The sequence below is a fragment of the Podarcis liolepis genome, assembly GCF_965112155.1.
Source record: "Podarcis liolepis genome assembly, chromosome: 17".
Lineage (NCBI taxonomy): Eukaryota > Metazoa > Chordata > Lepidosauria > Squamata > Lacertidae > Podarcis > Podarcis liolepis.
Window position 1 is genome coordinate 22470581 of NC_139571.1, and position 17688 is coordinate 22488268.

Consider the following 17688-nt stretch of genomic DNA (forward strand, 5'->3'; position numbering starts at 1 on the left):
AATCTCATAATTTTGTTGCCACCATGATTTGTGTATGGTTTGGCACCTCTGAAGAATGGTTGTAACACATTTTTCCCAAAAACCTGTTGGTGCAATTTTGTATTATTTTGATTAGCCTTTCTGTCAAAGAGAAGTGGGTTTTAACTGGGTTTTAGAAATGGCTGTGGAAACTTAAAGAAAAGATTACTGCTGTGTTACTTACCTTTCCTTGCAAACTCCACTTTTAGTGCTGGGTTTTAAATTTCAGTTAGCAGGCTTAGACAAAGACAGCTTCAAAATGTAATTTACGTACAGTATTCTTTTATCTCTACAAAAATGAGCTAACATATGGACCTCTCTTCTCCAACTGAAAGGTACAGGTAGCTTCCAATTAAGTTGCTAAGTTAGGTTGCTGCTGCTTTTTAAATGCATTTTGTGAGCTAATGTGCAAGTTTTGTTTTATCATCCTCTCATGCTTAAATATTCCACACTCAGCTTTTGTTGATGACAATATAAAGGAAGGAAATGAAAGCTCATTTGTCATTGTTTGCATGGGCAAGTCTTACAGTTTTATCTCATGTTCAACTTATTTTTCTTTAGCTCTGGAATTCTGTGATTATGGTAGTTAATGTGGTATCACTAAACTTTTGATAGAAATGAGCATTTATTAATAAAATTATCAATCTGAATCTATTTAGAATAACTCTGGAACTCAAGCTGGTTGGTTTTCTTACTATTACTTACAATAGACTCAGAAAATAGCTCTGCAGTTGACACCATACTCTTTGTAAGACCAATATTCTGTAGTCAAATAGAGCAATGTTTTAGCTTAGCAAATGATGAAACTAAAGGAAGCTTTACCAACATGGTACCTGCACAGACTTTCCCAGGTAACCACAGGTCTTTCCTCCCCTTTTTGAAATTAGACTCGAAAGAAGCATTTGTTTGTAACCAGCTATTGTTGTTGTTTGTGATCCCCACAAAAGTTTTCCCCGGTTTGCAAATGTGGCCATGGTTCCCAAAGGCTGGTGATCCCTGAACCTTTTTGTTCAGTTGTAGAAAAATCTGTACCACTAATTCAGTGCTATTTTTGTGGCATTCTTCAGTCATTTCCTCCAGGAAAAGTGTGTATTTCCAAAAAGACTTCCATTTAGAAGCTCTCTAATTCAAGCCCTTTCATTATTAGCAGTGTTAAAGACAGTCTGAATGGGCAGAAACCTCCTCTTGGTTGACTTTCACCCTGTTGAATAGCACTTAACAATTTATGCTCTGGATATTCCAGGAACTTCCCACCCTTGCCTTTTGTTTTGAAACACCAATCAGGTAGATGCTTGGATCTTTATGAAAGGGGCAGCAGTTCAGATTAAGAGCGAGGTTAAACAATAACTTTCCCCATGACTGGGTGGACAGGAGCGTCTCCACCCCCATTGTTCTACCTGGACACTGAGGTCCAGCTCTGAGGGCCTTCTGGCAGTTCTCTCATTGCGAGAAGTGAAGTTACAGGGAACCAGGCAGAGGGCCTTCTTGGTAGCGTCGCCCGCCCTGTGGAACACCGTCCCATCAGACGTCAAGGGGATAAAATAACTATATGGCGTTTAGAAGACATCTGAAGGCAGCCCTGTTTGGGGAAGTTTTTAATGACTGGTGTTTTAATGTACTTTTAATCTTTTGTTAAAGGGACGCGGGTGGCGCTGTGGGTAAAACCTCAGCGCCTAGGACTTGCCGATCACATGGTCGGCGGTTCGAATCCCCGTGGCAGGGTGCGCTCCCATCGTTCGGTCCCAGCGCCTGCCAACCTAGCAGTTCAAAAGCACCCCCGGGTGCAAGTAGATAAATAGGGACCGCTTACCAGCGGGAAGGTAAATGGCGTTCCGTGTGCTGCGCTGGCTCGCCAGATGCAGCTTGTCATGCTGGCCACGTGACCCGGAAGTGTCTGCGGACAGCGCTGGCTCCCGGCCTCTAGAGTGAGATGAGCGCACAACCCTAGAGTCTGTCAAGACTGGCCCGTACGGGCAGGGGTACCTTTACTTTAATCTTTTGTTGGAAGCTGCCCAGAGTGGCTGGGGAAACCCAGCCAGATGAGTGGGATATAAATATATTGTTGTTGTTGTTGTTGTTGTTGTTGTTGTTATTGACAGGACGCCCCCCACTTGGTTCAGCCTTCTATCCGGAAGGTTGTTCCACACCTCTCTGGTTCAATTATAGTCAGCAGGACTACTTCACACAGTTCTGATTCATCACTTCGGAAAGTTGCGAGATCTTTGCTATTTTTTCTTTCTTTCAATTTGCTTATGCTGTAGCTTGCACCCCTTCCTTGCTTCCACCATTCCTTTGTTTCCTTGCCTTAAAGCTGTGTTTGTGATTTTGTTTTCAGGGCTAGTTAGGACCCTTTGCAGAAATACCAGCTGGAATATTCTGAAGGGGAGAGATACTTCTAGCTTTGAACTTAACTGAGAAGAGTTCAGAGAAACCAAGAGGATGGGACTGACTGGACCTGGGCTCAACGACAGCATAATTGGCCACTCTGCCGCTGCTGGAGCCTTAGCAGGAATAGGAAGTATCCCTCACAAAGTGCATGCAAAGGAATCCCACTTGAAATTCATTATTTCTATCCAGTGAGGGTTTTTTTGGATCCGCTTCTCTGACAGAATCCCTGCTTGCCACAGTGATGGCTCTGAAAGTTTTAAACTGACAACACCATCCTATTCCTTCCCCATTTGGACAGGAAATATTCACACTCCCAAGTTTTCCAATTTCTTAGGTCTCCTGTATTGTTCTGTTCTTGCTGTATCTGGCTCTTGAAAGCCAGGAAAAGGACTTTAATTTTTATTTATTTTATTTAGAAAGATTGATAGATCATAAGACTCATTAACATAATAAAAGTATCAATAAAAGAAAGCAAAAATCCACCAAACTGTTCAAAAAACAAGTATAAGATCATCATCAATTTAAAAAACTGACAAAACTTGCAAAACTAAAATAACCATAGATAACTACTTTAAACTACTACTTAACATATAACATTTCCCCTTTCCTGGTTCTTTTCTCTTCTCCCTAAGAAAACTAGGTTTTTTGAAGACTCACCTTCAGAGTTCCCTATTAGGCAATTCTCCTACTTTAGTCCTTTCTCTCTATCTCTGGTTACAAAAGTAGATGGTCTAGGCAAGGCATGGGTGGTCTAGTCTGTGCATCCATTATTAGCCCACACTTTTCTTTATTTTTTCTGTAATGGTGTTTCAAGCCACAATGCTACTTCCCTTGCTCTTAAATTGTCTTATATTGTCTTGTTATCACCTTTAAGTTTCTATTGATTTATAAATGAATATTCTAATTACAGCTGCAGTGTGTTTATTGCTTTCTGTCTGGAGCAAGCACACCAAGCTAAATTCCCCAAATTAAGCAAAGTTATCAGAGCCAATGCCATCCTGTCTATGTAAAGATCTTGAGAGTAATATTGCTAATTCCCTCAAATTACACAAGTACGCATGTAAGATGTGTCTGTATGTGAATGTGTGCACTAGTGCACTAGTGGAACTGGTAACACATTTTTGAGCAGTGTTCTATAGGTGGTCATATGGCATGTGTAAATGATTAATGGCTTGGTTTAGATGCTCATTCTGGGCTTCATAAACTGTGGTTTGTGAAGTTGGGCATGAGTGTTGGGCCCTGGTACTGCACACCTCATCTCCTAGCTTTAATACAAATCTTTGCGGCAGTTATGTCTGAACCAAGGGACTCTAGCTTAATATTGATCGATGTCTTTATTTCTCAAATGCAGTATTGCCATACAGATAAATTTATAATACATCTGCCCAGTATTTTAAATTAGCTGCAAATAGTTATTATAATCTCTTTGCAGTCAGCTTTTTAGCTAAATGTTAATTAAGCATCAAGTATCTCATAATAGAGTGCTGACGGAAATAAACAGATTTCAAAATATAGATCAAGGAAATGTCAGCTAAATCGAATGCAACATTTTTCTTTGATATCTACTGATGAGAGCCCACAAAAGGCATGTATGAAAATCAAAATCCTTTCTGTGCGTATTGTATCTTAAAAGAAAAATCATGAATGAAAAATGTGGGAGTGGTTTCTGTTTATAGAGGAATCCTATTTCCACACATGTTTCACACGTGTTTCGTGTCTTTTCACAACACTGTGTTTTACTATTTTTGTGTTTTGACTCGACTGGCAGTTTTAAATAGTAAAACCATCGCTTTCCACAGGAGTCTGTAATTTCCTATAATCACCTCACTGGTTTCCTCTTTTACTACATTTCCTATGAGTAATATCTACCAATCCATATTAAGTTATTTATAAAGACTTTTTTTTTTCAGAATGTAGAGAAACAGGAAAACATAGTGGGCAGTGAAGGATGGTGAGAGAGTTTCCAGAAAAAATGGATTTCCAAAGTCACTGGACCATTCCCATAAAACCCTGCTCTAGACATTCGCAGATACAGAATCACAACCCTGGGTAGAGGCTCTTAATACACAAGAGCCGTGGTGTAGTGAGACAGGGACAAAGGACCACCCACTCTTTTCACAGCTGGTACAATGATGTCCTGGGGTCCTATTTTCCATTCTCCTGGGTTGCATGCCAGGTTTTTGTCACCAGAGAAACCCACCAAATCCACACTAAGCTGTGATGAGAAAGATTGCATTAGCCTGCAAGGTTAAGGTATAAACTGCATTTTTATTTTGGCTTCTGTTTAAGCCCCTTTATTATAAATCAACAAAAATGTCACAGTATAAGTGAGGAAACTTTTGAGTTCCTCCGAAGTCTTCGTAAGCTTGATTGTTATATAAGGTGGTAAGAGGGCTGAGAAAAATGCTGGCTTCATTGCATTGGCCAAAATTCATTTTTCTTTTATATCCAGGCTATGCAGGCACGGCTATGCAGGATATAATGAAAAGTGCCTGCACATAAGGATAACGCTACACCACTAAACAAGAGTCTGTTTTTCCCCTGCAAACCTTGGCTGGCCAGCTGGGTACATCAAACACAACCATCAGGGAGCTAGGCAAGTTATACTTGTCGTCAGGATTAAGCAGCTTCTGCTGTTTCTTCAGTATGCATGATTATCTCAATGCCACGAGGAACGCAGCCCCAGGACTCTTCATACTGCGTTTTCTAATAGAACTGGAACTATTTTCAAACAATACTTGTAAAGGACCTCAGAATAAATATTTATGGTATTTATTTCTCACCAGTGGCCGAGATCCAATCCTCCTATGTGTGGACAAAAAGTGTTTCCAACTTCCATTCTGTGTGTGTCAGTTTCTGTTTAGCTGCATCTCACACCATTATATGTGTGTTTATATTTATTTATTGTGCTTTCATTAAGGTTTTTTTTTAAAAATATATATATAAACTTAACAAGGATAGGGAAGTTAAGGGAGAACAAATAACAGCTCACAAGGGAAAGCCCTCTTTCCATTGTGAATCTTGCTCTGGAAATGAGGTCCTCAGTATTCCTTCTTGGGGTCCCAACACCCTCAGGTGCTTCCCTTGGCACTTTCCTGACATTTGCAGGGTTGTTTAGTTGTGGGGATGCTTTTTATTTTTGGATGCGGAGGCTATTGTTTGCATTTCTGTTTTGTGCCTTATCTGTTGGGGCAGTGGTTGTCTTAGCAACACCATTCTTTTCATTGCTGAGATGGATCTTCTGTGGTTTCTTAGATTTCCACCGGTGCTTCCAAAGCCAAAAGGATTGGGGACCCTGTTCGCACAGTGCTCTGTATGTGGTTCTTTAGAGCTCAGCCAATATGTAACAAGTTTTTCCAGTATTTTCAACAAACCTTTACTGGGCATGTATGAATGAGGATGGAATCAAAAGAAATGTTTGTCTGATTTTACATGCCAAGGGAGCCTTTGACCTACGTTTCTTTAAAAACAGCAGCCCAGTTGTATATGGCAAACATATTTTGAAATTGCGGGAAAATTCAGAAGGATTTTGTGACATGGCATCTGATCAAACAGAAAAAGGAAAAGAGGTTGCTGGGTACCACCAAACATTGACATGCCTAAAGTAGTTGAATCTGAGCCATTATTATTACTGTTGTCGTTTTAACAAATGTAACACGTTATATGGTATGAATACTGTGTAAGTTTATCAATTTGTGGAGGAAATCATGGTTTCCCATGGCATTCCTTGTGAAAAAAAATACCATTATACAAAGAATAAAATTTGAGAAATGCAGTGGGAAAATCTATTTCTCTCTCTCTATATGTATCTACTTTAAAATGTTTGCATACCTTTCTTTTTTGTATTGTTGTTATTTACAGGTGGGCTCACGTCATGTGTGCAATTGCTATTCCCGAAGTGAGATTTGTGAATGTCATAGAGAGGACACCAATAGACACAAGCAGGATACCTTTGCAGAGGTTAAAACTGGTGAGCAGTAATGATCCAAATTTCTATTCTGACATATATTTTATGCTTCTAAGAATGTGTAGTAAACCTCACTGATGATGGTCATGTTGTACAATTGTCACAGAGTGCTCAATTTCTGTTTTAAAACGCCTGTCAAAATGTGTGAGAACTACTATTTGGTACTTCCTGTTCAAAATTGCATTCAGTTGTATACTCAGTAGCTGTGGGGAACAGCTGTGGGGAACTTTGGGCCCTCCAGGAGCTGCTGAACTACAACTCCCATCATTCCCAGCAAGCACGGCCAGGGATGATTGGGATTTTAGGGTAGTACCATCTGGAGGGCCTTAGGTCCCCCCCACCTGAACTAGTGGAACAAAACCCTCATTACCATAATAGTCTTTAAGAAAACATAATCTAAGATTTTCCTAGAAATAGTAGAGACTGAAAACACCTTCCATTGGCTGGCAGGTTAATGACATCACAATTTAGCTTCCCTTGTCACTGCTGATCAGTTTTAGGCAGTGATTTCCTTTTCTTAAAAAAAAATACACGCCATGTTCCCTGGAATCCCTGTTTGTTAATCCTAGCCACGTGAGGACAGGCTGCTGTTACTGTTTATGAATGAAAGACATTCTGGAGATTGCTCCGCAGCAGCTGGAGAAGCTAAAATAATTAAAACAATTAAACACTGTTAGAAGTACAATGGTACCTTCGGTTGTGAACGGGATCCATTCCGGAAGCCTGGCCGTATACCGAAATCTTCGTAACTGTAGGCGTCCTTCTGCGCATGCGCGTGCGCCAAAACTTGGAAGCATACACTTCCGGGTTTGCCGCATTCTCAACCCGGAAGTTACGTTGCCCACGGGTAACGTAACCCAAGGGTCCACTGTAAATTTATATCGTGATTTAAATGGATTTGATTTAAATCAAATCCACCCTATGTATATGGCAAACATATTTTGAAACTGCAGGGAGATTCAGAAGGATTTTGTAACGTGGCATCTGATCAAACAGAAAAAGGAAAAGATGTTGCTGGGTACCACCAAACACTGACATGCCTAAAGTAGTTGGACCTGAGCCATCATGTTTTAGAATTATTCCTGTTGTTGTTTTAACAAATGTAACACGTTATATGGTATGAATAAAGAGTTTTAAAATCTCTTAAAACAATACAAATAATTACAATAAAAACAGCAGGGCATCAGCCCTTTTATTAAAAGTTGTCAGTTCCCAAAAATCTATTAGAAGAAGAAGGTCTACAACCTGCTGGCAGAAGCGCAACAAGGAGGCAGCTTCTATAGGCAGGGAGTACCAAAGTCTGGGAGCAGCCACTGAGTCTCCCGCATCCCCACCAAGCGTTCCTGTGAGGGTGGTGGGACTGAGAGAAGAATATCTCCTGAATATCTCAAAACCTGGGCAGGTTTGTATGAAGGAATACAACCTTCCAGATTTCATATGCTTCAGACTCTCTTACATTGCCAGCAACCATCCTCATAAACCTTTAAAATCCCAGGTGAGTGAAGCTTTGATAGGCATGTGAAAAAGATGGAAAAAGCACATGTAAAATAATAACAAAATACTACTAAACTATAATTTAGTGGTGCCAGTTTAGCATGGGTTCCCCTTCCATTGAACTCTTTCCCCCCCAAGTGTCTGGAACAAAAAATAATTCTGCGAAATGTAATTGTGAACGTTTCCATTTTCATGCGCCTGCAAAGTGTCAGGTAACATTCCTCTCTAATATACAATTAGCAAGAAAGGGCAAGAAACTTAACACATGATTGTCTCTTAACAAATTACGTTGCATTCAGCTATGAATTAGAATATGTTTGTCAAATAGTGGTAAAACAGAATATCGTATGATTTATGCTTAGTATGCTCCTACTTTGAATCCGGTTGATGTAAAGTTCCATAGGGTTGTATTCCCATGTTGGGTCTTGTCGGAGCTGAACTTAGTTGGATACAACCCAGTATCTTTATCATGTTTCTAAATTTCTTCAGTTTTGTGTGAATGAACTATGATAGGCATTGGGAGGTTAGGTCAGGGATAGTTGATTGTCTCTGCCATTCTTCAACATTATTCCTTTTTAATCCTTTGGCTTCTGGGTGGTACAGGCAATAGTTATCAGTTGAGTTTGGGGACAAGAAGAGACAGATTATAGAGAAGGAGTCACCCCTGGAAGGAGTTCCAGGTGAGAAATTGAAGGAGGAGAGGGGCAGAGGAAAGGACCTGCTATATATATGTATCATTTTAAAATTATTCATTCACATATTAAATTTTCTTTGTTCCTGTAACATGATGACATGCATTAGCATTTTGTTACACTACAGTTTACAGTTCATCCATACTGAAAGGACAGTGATTGCCGTTTTACACACTAAATCATGTACAGACCAAATGTCTATAAAAGCTCTGTTGAGCAATCTAACTTTCTCCGCAACCTTGTGAGAATTTGCACATTACTTCTCCAATTTTATGGTTGCTTAGCACAGGCCACCACGATTGTGAGATCGTACTGGATTGATGTCTATTATAAAATGTAACTCAGCGCTCCACAGAATGTTGAAAAGTATATGTGTATATGTATGAATAGGTCTGATAGCTGTGGCTACAACAATAATTTGATACAAACCTCTAGGTCTGATTCTGCCATTATGTCAGCACTGCTGTCATTATGTCAGCATTGTTTTATTTCTGTTTTTAAATTCCTCTTGGTTTTCAGCAGAGTAAATGGCACAGGAATTTGTACATCTGTCTGTACCTTGACCAATGGTGGCCCCCCCGCCATATAGTTTCCTATTATTTTTACATTTCAGATCTATTTCTTCAAACAGAGGTAGAAAATGAGTTTTAGAAAGACTGAAGTTGCCCTTGGGCTTTTGATTACCTCAAATTTGTATTTGAGAAGTGAATCCAATACAAGCATGAGTATATTCTGAGTGAGAAATATTATTTTGAAAATAGAATTACACAGTGATGATGACTGATCTACAAGCCTTTCAGTATCTGGCTAAGGCTAAAGTGTTATATGTAGAAACGTATTTGCTTGAAAATTCACACCTGAAGGCAGATAACAGTAAGCTTGAAAGCCAAAGATTATAGTCTTGACCCTTGAAAGGGGAAATCAGTTCAAAAAATAGAGATTTCACGGTGGCATGCCTGTATAAAGAATGGAATCTTCACACTGGACAAATATGACTTAAAAGCACAGCCATTTTATCTTCTGAAATATTTTAAATATTACTATTATTTAAAGTAAAACTAAAATCTTGCCCATTCTCTTTGATCTAATTTTGTATAAACATTAGAAGGTTTATAGAGACCCTTGTTTCTAGTTGTAGAAAAATGCTTGACAGTGATGCATACCACTGTTGTCATGCAATTCTTGAAATATAAGCAAGTATTGATTAACTTTCAGCAATTTTAAAAAATATTGCTGCAGGCGGTAAAATCAAGGAAAGTCATTATACCGAACATTAACTTACACATTAACTAGCTGACTTTCACACATTTTCTGTTTTAGGGGAGAGCACTCAGGCGTGTTTAACCATATTTCTAAAATGTTTTTAAAATTATATTAAAATAGTTTGATGAAGAATAAACTCTTCTTCTTTTTTTCAATTAGAGATTTGCTAAAATACAGAAGATCCTATTGCTGACTAACCCACCACTATTTATTATGTCAGTTAAATATATATGGATCCGTTAAACCACACAAAATATATGTTACCTGTAAGGGTTCTAGGGGTTGCTCGTGCGTAAGCCGGTGCTTATCTCCCCGGCTGGGTGCAAACACCTGGCTGGGTTGCCTAAGTGAACCTTTTCTGTCCGGACAGCCACTCACCCGTGGCTGACTCAGTCGCTGGCAGAATCCGTCAGTGGGCGTTTCTTAAAATTCTTCCAGCAAAGAAGCTCTTTGACACCTAGTCTCCTCCTACTCTCTCTGCGCGAAAGCCTTCTGCGCAAGGAGGGCGTGGGCAACGGAGGACACCTACTCTCCCCGCTGGTCCCAGGCAAGGAGTCATGGGACCGCCTCGCCGCTTCCCCCATCTGCCCCCCTTCTCCACTGGTGCTATGCTGATTCTCTTCCCCAGAAGATGGGCTGCTTCTCCCAATCCCTGGACGCTCTCTGGAATCTCTCTGGCTTTTGCTCTCTCCCTCCGGGACTGATGGCAGTTCCCTGACATTACCATACAGCCTTTTGCCACTGTCCCTATCTTTTTGGTGATCACTCGTAGCTGAGTAAGATTGTCTTCCATGAAGGCAGTCTTAACAGTGTGTCCATAAGTGACTGTGAAGGCCAGTTTTGGATCCACATGTCCTTCCACAGTGGGGACATAGGTTTCTGGGCAGGAGTTGATCACGGTGAGGATTTGCCAAATATGCTTTCCTATTGGCTCGCTTATCCTGAGTTTCGTCCTGAGTTCGTGCTTTTTCAAAGTCCAAGACACCTTTGGTAAAGGCTGTTTTCCAATTGGAGTGCTTGCAGGCTAGTGTTTCCCAATTTTCTGTGCTTATACTACTATCTCTATAGGATTGTAATAAGTGGTTGTCTAAATTATGTGCATTGCAGGCTATATCTACTGAATGTTCTGATTTGTACAACATGGTGAGCCAAACTATGTCTTACCGACACTCTTTGCTCCCCCCCCCCCAGTCCTTTTTACTATTGCACTGTGGCTTAGCATGTCCAAACTGGGACCTGTGGATAAATTCCCTACTAACTATAAATACCTTTTGCAAACTGAATCTGTAAAAGTAAATGCAAAAGAATGAGTTACAGGTAGGTAGCCGTGTTGGTCTGCCGTAATCGAAACAAAATAAAAAAATTCCTTCCAGTAACACATTAAAGGTAAAGGGAACCCTGACCCTTAGGTCCAGTTGTGACCGACTCTGGGGTTGCGCGCTCATCTTGCTCTATAGGCCGAGGGAGCCGGCCTTTGTCTGCAGACAGCTTCCGGGTCATGTGGCCAGCATGACTAAGCTGCTTCTGGCGAACCAGAGCAGCACACGGAAACGCCATTTACCTTCCCGCTGGAGCGGTCCCTGTTTATCTACTTGCACATGACGTGCTTTCGAACTGCTAGGTTGGCAGGAGCAGGGACTGAGCAACGGGAGCTCACCCCGTCACGGGGATTCGAACCGCCGACCTTCTGATCGGCAAGTCCTAGGCTCATTGGTTTAACCCACAGCGCCACCCGCGTCCCTAGAGACCAACTAAGTTTGTTACTGTATTGGTATGACCTTTCGTGTATTCCATTAAACCTATTCTAGGTTTCAAACGATCAAAAGAATGAAATAAAGGTACAGAAAATAACAAATTTCAAAACAAATTTCATCACTTTACTTTTTCAGTGTTCTGGTGTATGGAGCCCCATCTAACTATGTATATCAAATGTAGATCAAATGAACTTATACTAATTAGGGAGTCTACACAGAATAACTAAAGCCCCCCCCCCGCTTTCTGTGTCACTCAGTTTTGTATGATTAGTTTCTAATGAGCTGCTTGCTCAGAGTTAAATCCCAGCTTTGTTCATAGGCATGGATACTTTGTCTGGCTGGTGTTAAGGCCACTTAAAATATATAGATCATTTGTAATAAAAAGAATCAATCGATGTGAGTACTTAATCAATGTGTATCATGCATTCTGATTATTATTAAACAATTAATTTATTAGAAGCTTACAATCATTATCCACAAAGAAGGTAAACGGCACAATCCTTACTATGCCAATTTAGAACGAAGTCCTATTGAATTCAGTGGTGTTTACATCCAGGAAATTAGGGTTAGGATCACAGCCTAAGGCTGCAATTCTTTGCACTCATTGCTGGTGGTTGGCCCATTGAATGTGATGGGACTTATTTCCAAGGAATTAGGCGAAGGATTGTGCAGCAAATGCACAGCTGTTGGAAAGCTAGAGGAGGATTTATTTGACCGTTTATTTCTAAATCAGAATAAAGTGAAGTTACCGTTGGAACAACATGGCTAATGTTTCAGTCATCAATAGTTACCTGCTGTTTATTACAGGACTTACTTAATAAACTTACAATAATTCAGCATTATAACGTAATGCAGCAAAAATAGTCTTAATTTCTTAAATCCAGTTCCAGCTTAGCTCAGTCGGAATAGCCAAGTGCTCCTCTCATCACAGCGTTGCCTATATTGCCCCCACTTGCTACAGATAATATTGCTGAGTGATATCCAGAGTGAATTAGTTTGCTAACAGATTGGTTCCACACCTTTGTTGCTGGAAAACTGTGACTAACATATTATCAGATAGCAGCAGAAGCTGCTGCTGACTGCACATTTTTACAAATACCGTTTTATGCTGTTTTGAAGTTCCTTTCCATAACAAATATGTACTAAATAAATACTCCCGAACAGTTAGGTTACACTTGCCCACCTTTCCTCAAATGGATTTCGTTTAAAATACTGTACACATCTCGTAAAATTAGTCAGAAATGTAATACTCATTCTACAAAATGATGTGTTTTACAGAGAGAGAGAGAGAGAGAGAGAGAGAGAGAGAGAGAGACTGACTGAACAAACATTTTAGAATAATTCACCAATAGCAACAAGAATGTAAAGGAGAATTATTCTTCCACAAGCCCCACCTATGTAAATTATGCGAACCATTATGGATGTGTGTTTTAAGGTTGGAGAATTACACAAAAGCAATTGAATAAGGGTTTACCATGCACAGATCCTAACCAGAAGACAATTTGCATTGCAGGAACTGTATAGTTTCCTGGTAAGCAAAATAATAAAGCTTCAGAGTAAAAATGCACAGTAGTGGAGAAGATATGAACAGGTGCAAGGACAATGTATAAGGACAGAGGGGAGGCAGAGCATGAAAGGCTTCAGAAAAAGGTAGAACATTAGTCGTTTGTCAAAGTTTGCACATGGCAAGAGCATTCTTAGGCATTTGAAAGGTGCTCTAGACTTACAGCTGTACTGTATGGCTTGCCACAGTATCTCTAAAAGCAGCACTATTTCCCTAGGCTTCTGAAATTTGTTTCTAAATATATACACTGGAAACATCTCATGTTGAAAAATTCAATTTGCATTGTTGCGACAAATGAAATGAACAGTATGAATGCAATTGACTACCACTTTTGCAGAAGCCATGTACGATATAGGAATTGATGCTGGGTATATATTTAGGGAATTTCAGCAGCACTTCAGCCTTTTCTGCGCAAATAGGCTCCTGTGTGATTTGGAACTACAGATGACCAGGTTTCTAAATTGTGTGGGTTCAGCTTGAGTTCAACAGGCAGAAGTTCAGCTCCCAATGTGTGGGAGGCTGCAGGGACAGTAACAAGGACAAGCAGGATGGAGTGGAACAACAGGCTTCTCCCCATTCTCTGCCTCCCATTATGATAATTTAGTGTATGGGGGGTGGATGCTATTGATTGAATTGATCTCAAGTTTCCACGCAGTCATAAGGTAGATCTATGTACCACCTGTCATATTAGTTATAGAAGTATATATACTTCACTTTAGATCAGCTATAAAACCTATCCATCTGCTCTTCAACTGCAGCCTAATAGTCATGTTCAGATGGTACAGAGAAGCAAAACAATTATTATTCTGTTCTCTTATTTCAACAAAAATAAGTAACCAAACAAAAAAGTAGAGTTCTAGACCTGCTATAATTTTTAATGAGGTAATGAGCTTCCTGACTACAGCAGACTGTGCTCTGCCTGACTTCTACAATGATGAATTGACGATGTCAAAATATGCGGCATAGTACAGGGAGATATTTTTCCTGTGAAAGTTTCTCATTCTTTATTTATTAGAGCCATGGTAGTGTCATAACTTATAATACAAGTGTCATTTTGCGTGATTTATTTTAATGAATGTCGGTTCTTGACATGTTTAGAGATTCTTGACCCATATTTAATGCTCAAAACTCTTAAGTGTTCTGAAATGTAATAAATCAGCCCTGATATCTTTATGAAAATCAACAAACCACATATCTTTGTAAGTTGCCTTCCTCTTGGAAAGTTACACTTATATCACAGCTTTCCATCAGGCAGATATTGTCTCGGCTGATTTTATATATCTTTCAAAGGTCACCCTTGTCTTTATTAAATATATATATGTATTTGTTAGCAAAATACCACACTGCAATCCCGAGAAGGATGGCTGAAGTCCAACTGAACTCAGAGGAACTTGCTTCTGCGTGAAGATTCTAATTAATCAAAAAGCATCTTTATACTGTTTTGGCTTTGGCTTTTGGTAACACATATGATCCAATCCTGTTGCAATGCCGGCAAAGCAATCATAAGATCATCTAAAAACTGGTGTGGCACTCATACCATAGAATCAGCGAGTTGGAAGGGACCCTGAGGATCAGGAATATGCAGCTGTCCTATACAAGGATCAAACCTGCAACCTTGGTGCACCCACGCTCTAACCAACTTAGGTACCTCCGAGGTTCTCCTTGTGCATCCGTGGAGCTTTCCTGCTCCTGGTGGGAAGGAAACTGGGAAGGCCATTTTGCAGGAGCCTAAGGCATCTCACAGCACCTTCAAAGGGCCACAAACCTTTCTCCCACTGAAGCTAATGGGAAGGATTTTGTTTAAAAGGGAAGGAAAAAGAGAGAGAAAGCTACTTCACTTTCCACCCCTGCTATAGCTATCTGACAGAGCTTTGGACGTAGGTTTTGCTCTGCCGTACAATCTCATAGGTTTGCTCTCTGATGAAGCCAAGCAACCTTAGAAATTATTTTTCAACCATCTTCATAGCAAAAAAACTCTTGCACTCCAATCCTAGATATATCACTGTGCACTTTGAAGGTGGTTATGAGTGATTGGGAAGATTGTGAGCTTAGGAAGGGTACTCCTTACATTTATGATTTGCTTTTTATCATAGTTCGAAAATTATTTGTCTTTTAAAGTCATAACTTCATAATTCACTCTTGCCGTTCTTACATTACCCTAAACCAGGCTTCCTCAAACTCGGCCCTCCAGATGTTTTTGGCCTACAACTCCCATGATCCCTAACTAGCAGGACCAGTGGTCAGGAATGATGGGAATTGTAGTCTCAAAACATCTGGAGGGCCGAGTTTGAGGAAGCCTGCCCTAAACTGATTTGAAACATTTATCTTGTGATTAGCACTAAACAGGTCAACAGCTTTGTGCATTAAAAAAATGACAGCTTTTTAAGGTTGTGTGATTACACCTGTCATGCATTTAGTTCAGAAAATAAGCTTCCATGAGTTGCAAGATGAAAGATTCAAAATTAAGAAGGTCTCTCTGCCAGTGTATGAAAATGTAGTTGCCTGCCCATCCCCCAATGTGCTTAGGATAGCATTTCAAAACCCTGGGCTATAAATGTGTGAATAGTGCCATTTTGGAGATAAAAATGAAACGGTTGAGACAAGAATCCAGAATTATCCTACTTGTGAAGATGCTATGGTTAATTATTTAAATTCTTATCACTGCCAGTACTTTATTTCTATTTATGTTTTCTCCACTTTCTTATCTATGTTGTCTTCTATGTTAGGCTTCCATCCTCATATTTGCTTATCTTACCTTCTTATCCATACCTGTCCATTTTGTTCTTTTTGTATTGATACAACTGCTGCACTTTACTGAAATATACAAGAGTTCTGCATTTTGAAACACTGGTGTGATGCACTTAGGGCACAGTAATTCCCATTTTGCTGCTGTTGCCAAGTGATATCACTGAGTTGTCATTAAAAAGTAGTTGGTGCTGAGAGGTCTAGTTTATTATGACAAGCCCAAACTCTTTGTTGGATGACTTGGGCAATTTGAAAAACAGCAACAACCCTAAATGGGCGCTAGTTTTCAGGCCATCAAATCTAACAGCCTTTGAAAAAGCATTACATATAAAGATTATGGCTTACTTTTATTTACTTTTAGTGTGGGGGCTCTTACTGATCATCACTATCCTACTTAGGAATGCAGTAAAACACAGTGCGTAAAAACACCACCTTAGCAAGATCTTCACATCCTTTATGTAATAGTAGCAATTTCTAATATTTAAAGACATATATTTGAACAGAAGTCGCCTCGGGACCACATGGCATGTTTAGTTGTATAGCTGGTCATAAGACTTTTTTTGCCTAGAAATATGAAGCATGGGTACAACAAACACAGTGGCAAACATGTGGATCCTACAGGCACCCTCATTAAGTGGCAGTGATTGGCTTCAGCTTTTGAATGCCCTCAGCAAAGGTGGTTGGAATGGTCCCTAGGATTCCGGAGGTGGGAGATGAGACTGTACTTTCTGTTGGAAAACAGAAAGAATTATAGAATGTGTGGAATATGAAGTAGCACAGTGGCTGTCCCCATAGTTTGTTTATATTAAGTACTAGATGCATATAAATTTTACGGAATGAGTATTCAAATGCTCAAAATGCATTTGTGTAGTACATGCAAAACAGGGAAGGGCTCTGTCCTGCTGCAAAAATTACTGCAGGAAATCATTTGTGTTGTGCAGGAAATTAGAATCATTAGGCAATTACGGTAGTCCCTTCTGACCTTTTCAAATACCTGAAGTACTGTAGAGTATTTACAGTTATTAGAATTGTAGCATGATGGGATGAGCCTGTCCTTGGGGTGGAAACAGTTAGCTAGAAGATGACCAGCCAGGCTTTCTAATTGGTTCCAGATGGGTGATGATGAACTGGGCTCAAAGCATAAGATGGGGGTGAGCAGGCCTTCCTATGAACAGTACTTCCCATGGGAAGATGCTGAAATGAAATCGCATCCCTAGGCATCCAGCTGACCAAAGGTCAAATCAACACTGTTAGGCAAAGCAGCTGTTCAAGATCTACCCCTGCTGAAGAGTCTGCATGGGGAAAACCCTGGTCAAGGTTGTCTAACAGGATACCTGAGTGAGAAGGAAGTGCAGAGCAAATCTGAAAAAGATTGTGAACTTATTGCTGTACCCTGGGGACAGCAAGACTCTACAAAAAGCCTATTAAAATATAGGACATAAACTGCATTTTAAATTAACATGGGGAGTTGAGACAGCTTGGGTGAGTTCATAATTCCTTGAGCTGGATAAACACAGATGAGGTTTTTTTTTGGAAATAATTTGGAATGTCAAAGTATTTTTGTCCCATTGGTAAAATATATTTGTGATATGCATCTTTTTCATTAGAAAATAAATAGCAAGGCTGTTTTTGGACAACTATGATTGTTCTGATAGCTAGAGCTCATGACAAATCTTGACTTCCAGTTGGCCAAAGGTTTTTAAATCCCTTTGTCTCCCTCCCTCCCCCCCTCTTATTTATTACATTTATACCCCACCTTTCCATAAGGCGCTCAAGGTGGTGTACATGGTTCTTTATGTCCCT

The 17688-nt window shown here is 40.0% G+C and overlaps 1 protein-coding gene across 7 annotated transcripts in view; it reads left to right on the forward strand.

The window, feature by feature from the left end:
• Window positions 1-17688, forward strand: part of KDM4C (lysine demethylase 4C) — a gene marked incomplete at its 5' end in the record, with an annotated part of 188174 nt that overhangs the window by 127333 nt on the left and 43153 nt on the right. For all 7 annotated transcript variants that reach the window (XM_083482243.1, XM_083482240.1, XM_083482245.1 and 4 more), the window contains one exon: window positions 6268-6376. In XM_083482243.1, coding sequence (XP_083338369.1) covers window positions 6268-6376 — 109 coding nt within the window. The remainder of the gene's footprint in view (window positions 1-6267; window positions 6377-17688) is intronic.